The sequence below is a fragment of the Egretta garzetta genome, unplaced genomic scaffold, assembly GCF_000687185.1.
Source record: "Egretta garzetta isolate BGI_Z169 unplaced genomic scaffold, ASM68718v1 scaffold384, whole genome shotgun sequence".
In the NCBI taxonomy this organism is placed as follows: Eukaryota; Metazoa; Chordata; class Aves; order Pelecaniformes; family Ardeidae; genus Egretta; species Egretta garzetta.
Genome location: NW_009259496.1, coordinates 534,624 through 539,482, shown reverse-complemented (window position 1 = coordinate 539,482; position 4,859 = coordinate 534,624). Strand labels below are relative to the sequence as shown.

General features: G+C 46.5%; 1 protein-coding gene across 1 annotated transcript in view; it reads right to left on the bottom strand.

Annotated features, from left to right (window-relative positions):
- Positions 1-2,057: 2,057 nt before the first annotated feature.
- The window catches only part of ATP8B1 (ATPase phospholipid transporting 8B1), a 25,840-nt gene continuing 23,038 nt past the window's right edge, over positions 2,058-4,859 (bottom strand). Inside the window, exons 24-27 of the mRNA XM_009637408.2 lie at positions 4,323-4,568; positions 3,930-4,068; positions 2,681-2,811; positions 2,058-2,323 (exon numbers count right to left, since the gene is read on the bottom strand). Coding sequence (XP_009635703.1) covers positions 2,093-2,323; positions 2,681-2,811; positions 3,930-4,068; positions 4,323-4,568 — 747 coding nt within the window. The 3' untranslated portion in view covers positions 2,058-2,092. The remainder of the gene's footprint in view (positions 2,324-2,680; positions 2,812-3,929; positions 4,069-4,322; positions 4,569-4,859) is intronic.

The window sequence follows — 4,859 nt, the reverse complement described above, 5'->3', positions numbered from 1 at the left end:
AGCCTGGAGCAGAGGAGGCTGAGGGGAGCCCTCATCGCTGCCTACAAGTGCCTGAGAGGAGGGGGGAGCCGGGGGGGTCGGGCTCTGCTCCCAGGGAAGGGGCGATGGGACGAGGGGCAGCGGCCTCAAGTTGTGCCAGGGCAGGGTGAGGTTGGCCATGGGGAACAATTCCTTCCCCTTGGGGCTGTCAGGCGCCGCAGACCCTGTCTTTTTGCCCAAGTAATCAAACTGCGTTGACAAAACACTCTGAGACGAGAGGGTGAAGTCTGCTATTGCCCACCGTGGTCATAGCAGCAGGAACATGTTCTCACGGGGGCAGAACATTCAGGGGGCTGCAGCCTTCAGGCTCCATTCTCACCCCCTCTTTCCTAACTTTTTGGTCACCCTTCAAACCCTCAGACCTTAGCTAAAGCAGCTTTGCTCTTCGTCACCGGTCAAAGCCAAACAAACGTTTGCCTTGAGAAATAAAAGGAATATACCCCCCTCACTGTACATATTTTAGCATCACACCTGGTTTCAGAGTCTGACACGTGGTGGGGTTTGGGTTTGGTTTTTTTTAAAGACCAACCTGATCTGTCCCAATTAGTTACCTCTGTTTGCTACGCCCGCTCCTCTCACACTTCTGTTCTTACCCCTATGCTTATTAGAAAGGAAGCTATAAACTTTAGGATATTTATTTGCGTTGAAATTTTGAAATGTACATGCCATTGAACAAGAGCTGCAGACCATGATTTTTACCATAAAACCGTTTCAGTCATCAACCTTCGCCGGGGAGCTGGAAGCAGATAAAGCGAAACATTCGTGCAGCTCAACTCGAAGGGTGCAAGTAGGCGCCAATGTAAGGAGAGCCTCCTAAAGCCCCCTGCAGGCTGCGGGAACCGACTCACCCGCAGGTGAAGGATGCTCCAGCTACAAGCAACCGCCTCCTACTCTGCTAGTCCTAGGCTGCTGCGCCTGAAACTGGAATGAACCAAGTTCTGCCCGTGCCAAGGGCAGCGTCCCAGAGATGGGAGACAGCTGCTCACAAACACCCCGGGGAAGCAGACACAAACCTGTTCTGCAGCTGGAAGGACAGACTGGCAGAGAAACAGAGCAAGCGGGGGGGAAACTCTGTTATTGACTCGGATCTCCCAATTCCAGGGGAAATCAAGGAACTGGCTATGAAGGGAACAGTGGCGTATCCCTCCTACTAACAAGACAGGCCAAGGGGCCATGGGCACCACCTGAAGCAGAAGAGGTTCCAGCTGAACGGGAGGAAGAACTTGTTGACTGTGAGGGTGGCCGAGCCCTGGCCCAGGCTGCCCAGGGGGCTGTGGAGTCTCCTTCTCTGGAGATCTTCAACCCCCGCCTGGCCGCTGTCCTGTGCCCCCTGCTCTGGGTGAGCCTGCTTGGGCAGGGGGTGGCACTGGGGGAGCTCCTGAGGGCCCTGCCAGCCCCGGCCAGGCTGGGATTCTGGGGTTCTGTTTAGATGCAAAGAACGATCTCTCTCGATTTAGCGCAGCAAGCTGTCAACTGTTGAAGAAAGGGAGGACCAGAAGCCACAGCTATAAATGTCACAATTCCTCATAAACACTGCCTAAAGCTTATCACCAGATGTATCTTCATCTCAGCCGCGCCCGTCCAGATGAGGCTACCCAGGGCCCTTTCAACAGCCCGATCATCTGATCTGCCATCGCCACCGTGCAAGTTAATGAAATGGCGCACACGAGGTGGCTGCCACTTAGCGGTTTGCTCTCAAAGACAAAATATGAAATGTAGCTGCAAGTTTTATACCAACATACTATTAAAAAGTGAAAAATGTTCGCAATTCCAGGCATCGCTAGGAAAAAAGAAATAAAATTACAATGCTAGGGTTTCCTACCCTAGCACACATATCCTTCACTTTCACATTATACAGAAATCAGTTGCACAAGGATGGGTAGCTCCTGGCCTTTCTATGTTTCCAATAGTCCAAAACCAGGAAGTTCTGTGACAAAACCTAAAAATCTTCATCTCCTTGTGCCATTTGGTTAAAAAAATCTCCTGAGTTTGTTTAAAAAAACGTTTTTGTGCAAGTAGTGGGATAAAAAGCTTCTCCCCAAAATGCAGTACATCAGCTTGCTTCACGAGCACCTCCGACTTCCGTCACGCTGCTGCCTAGGACTGCATCCAAGGGAGCCCGTTTCTTCCGTATGCTGCGTCCAGAAGCGATGAGATCAGCGTACCCCCGCTGATGGGAGAAAGCGTAAGCAGAACGACGGCCAGATACCCCTCGGCGAAAAGCACTCTGCCTTCGCTTCTGCTGTTGTTCTTCTGCCATGTATTTCTTACGGTTCTTCTGAATCTTCAGGCGTGAGAGACAGATTAGTTTATGGATTACAAGGGAAAACAGCTTGTTTGCATTTACCGTCTGGGGACATAACCCGATACTTTTTTACATCCTTAAAGTGTTTAAAAGGAGGGTTCTCTTGTCTAAATTTGATTTTGTTAGAAACACAAATACAGGCAGTAGCACACCCCCCTGTCAGACAGACTGACTGTATTACTCTGAACCCAATTATTGTCATCTACCTTTGCTGTCTTTCACTGAAGCTCTCCCTAGAGCACACTCACTTACTTATCTCCACTGTTAGCACCAATACTGACTCCTGTAAGTAAATACACGGCAAATTAACCGAAATAACGTAAAGACTTTACTCACTCTATCACTTTCTGAAGGCCAAATTGTCATCGATAGGAAACGCTGTGCCACTACAGGAAGTAAGCAAACAGCAATTGATAAGATCATGGTCAGCCACAGGTACAGTTGTCTCAGAGCATGTGGAGCAGCTCCTGGGAATAAGAAGAGGAAAAATTAGTTTAGGACATGATCAAATAAACGAGTTATCTGTAAAACAGAAATAAGATAATAAAAGCCACAGCTTCCTTCCTGAGGACCTAACATCCAGGTACTCTGTTGTGTACCACACCATCAAGCTGGTATGCAGAGGCTCTACTATGAAGAGAGCCTCATAGGAAAGAGTTTTATAAAGAACTTCCAACACAACGTATCCACACTCATGCCAAAGCCCTTTTAAGAGTTATGGGAGGCTGCCAGACCAACGCTTGGCTGACATGCATGGCTTCTGATCTGCTTTAGAACATGCGGAGCAAGAAGAGCCCTCCCGGTACCATTGGTATGCATGTGGTCTAGAAAGCCAGTGGTATTTAGTAGCCAAACACCCGATCTCACGGAGCTTTCTATCAAACTACGTAGCAATCACATCTCAATACACTTCTGAAATGCATAAAGTATGCTGGTAGAACTAAGTTACAAAAGAAGTGTAAAACATTACTAAAGGCCAAAGAAAAACATTACATCAGAGGCAACTGACTTCTCGATAGGGTTCAGCTTACAAATGAGAATACAAAATTGAAGGGGTTTGTTATTTTTTGGGGGGTATTTAGATCCAAGGCAACGTAAGAAAGATTTGTCACTAGGAAAATTAGGAAGCACAGTTTTCCTCAAAAAAAATTGCTAATGGCTGCTCCTTGCACCTCCTTGGACTTCCAGCAAAATCCCAAGGAGCTGCTGTAACAGCATTTGGCTCTGTCTCACTCTGGGCTTTACCTTCCACTGATCAGTTAGAGCAACTTGACAAATACATACCCTGCCAGACCACCGTGTTCCCTTCGCTTTAAGATGCCCCATCAAATTTAACTTAGTTTTCATTTGCAGACTCCCGCTGCTGGGCAATGTCAAGTTCCAGCTCATTTTCATCGAAAAAGAATATTCCAATAAAGCAACCTGGCCCCAAACATAAACAAACCCCTTCCTTGGAAGCGAATTGGGATTTAACATCATTTCCTTTCACAGGCATCAGGTTCGTGCCATGACATTTTGGCCATAGTTCTGCTCAAGTTAAAGCTGTCTGAGGCAGGAACAAGAAACACAAAGCACAAGGACTGACCTGTGAAATGAAAGCCGGAAGGGAAGAGAACATGGATTCCAGCACTGTGGAAGTCAAATGTGATACCAAAGTAAAGTGCAATACTGCCAAATACTGAAAAAGCATTAACAAAAGTCCAGTAAGACGTATCCAAGCCAATCTGAAAGCAAACAAAAGCTCCAAATGAGTTTATAAACTCAAAATAATGCCAACTGCTCTGAAGACTGACAGCGTTTTGGTCAAGTCATTGCTCATCCAGTTACATGTCAGTCAGAGAGTGAGCATCAACAGTGAAAAGAGAAGGCAAAAAGGGGAAGCTTTTTGCAGATTCTTACGTTTTTAGTAAACAAATTTAGAAACACAACCAGAAAGTGTTTTCAGAGCAACAGAGATAAGGAAGCAAAGCTTACTTGCCTGAAAATTGACAACAAATATTAGAGACGACGCTGCTGTGACAGCAAATGACTGATAGTCTGAAGGTCCTTCTCCATCTTGTCCCATGGTTTTAAGGCAAGCTCCATACGGTATGAAGAAGATTATCAATGAAGTTACAGCTCCATGAAGCAAACTTAAAAAGAATTTCTTGTAGTTAAAAAGTAAATCTCTCTGTCCCAAAACATATAGTTTAGGGAACCGAAGACTCAATTTGTCGCTCACATCCTTAACAAAGGGAGAAAAGAAAAAAAAAGTTGCTGCAATTTCTTGTCCTCAGTGTGAGCACTGAAGAGTGAGAATTTCATCCTACAATGTCCCGAAGGAAACAGCAGGTTGCTTTTCCTTTTCCAGTAGCAGTGTGGGCACAGAGTAACACATGCAAGTAGGAAGACCCAAGTCTGAGGGGTGTGTCTCACAAAGCCATCACATATCCTGTTTCCAGGCTTCTACGTTTCCAGCCCATGATTTGCAAAGGCAAGAACGCCCACGGTTGCACAGCTCTTTCCAGCTACGCAT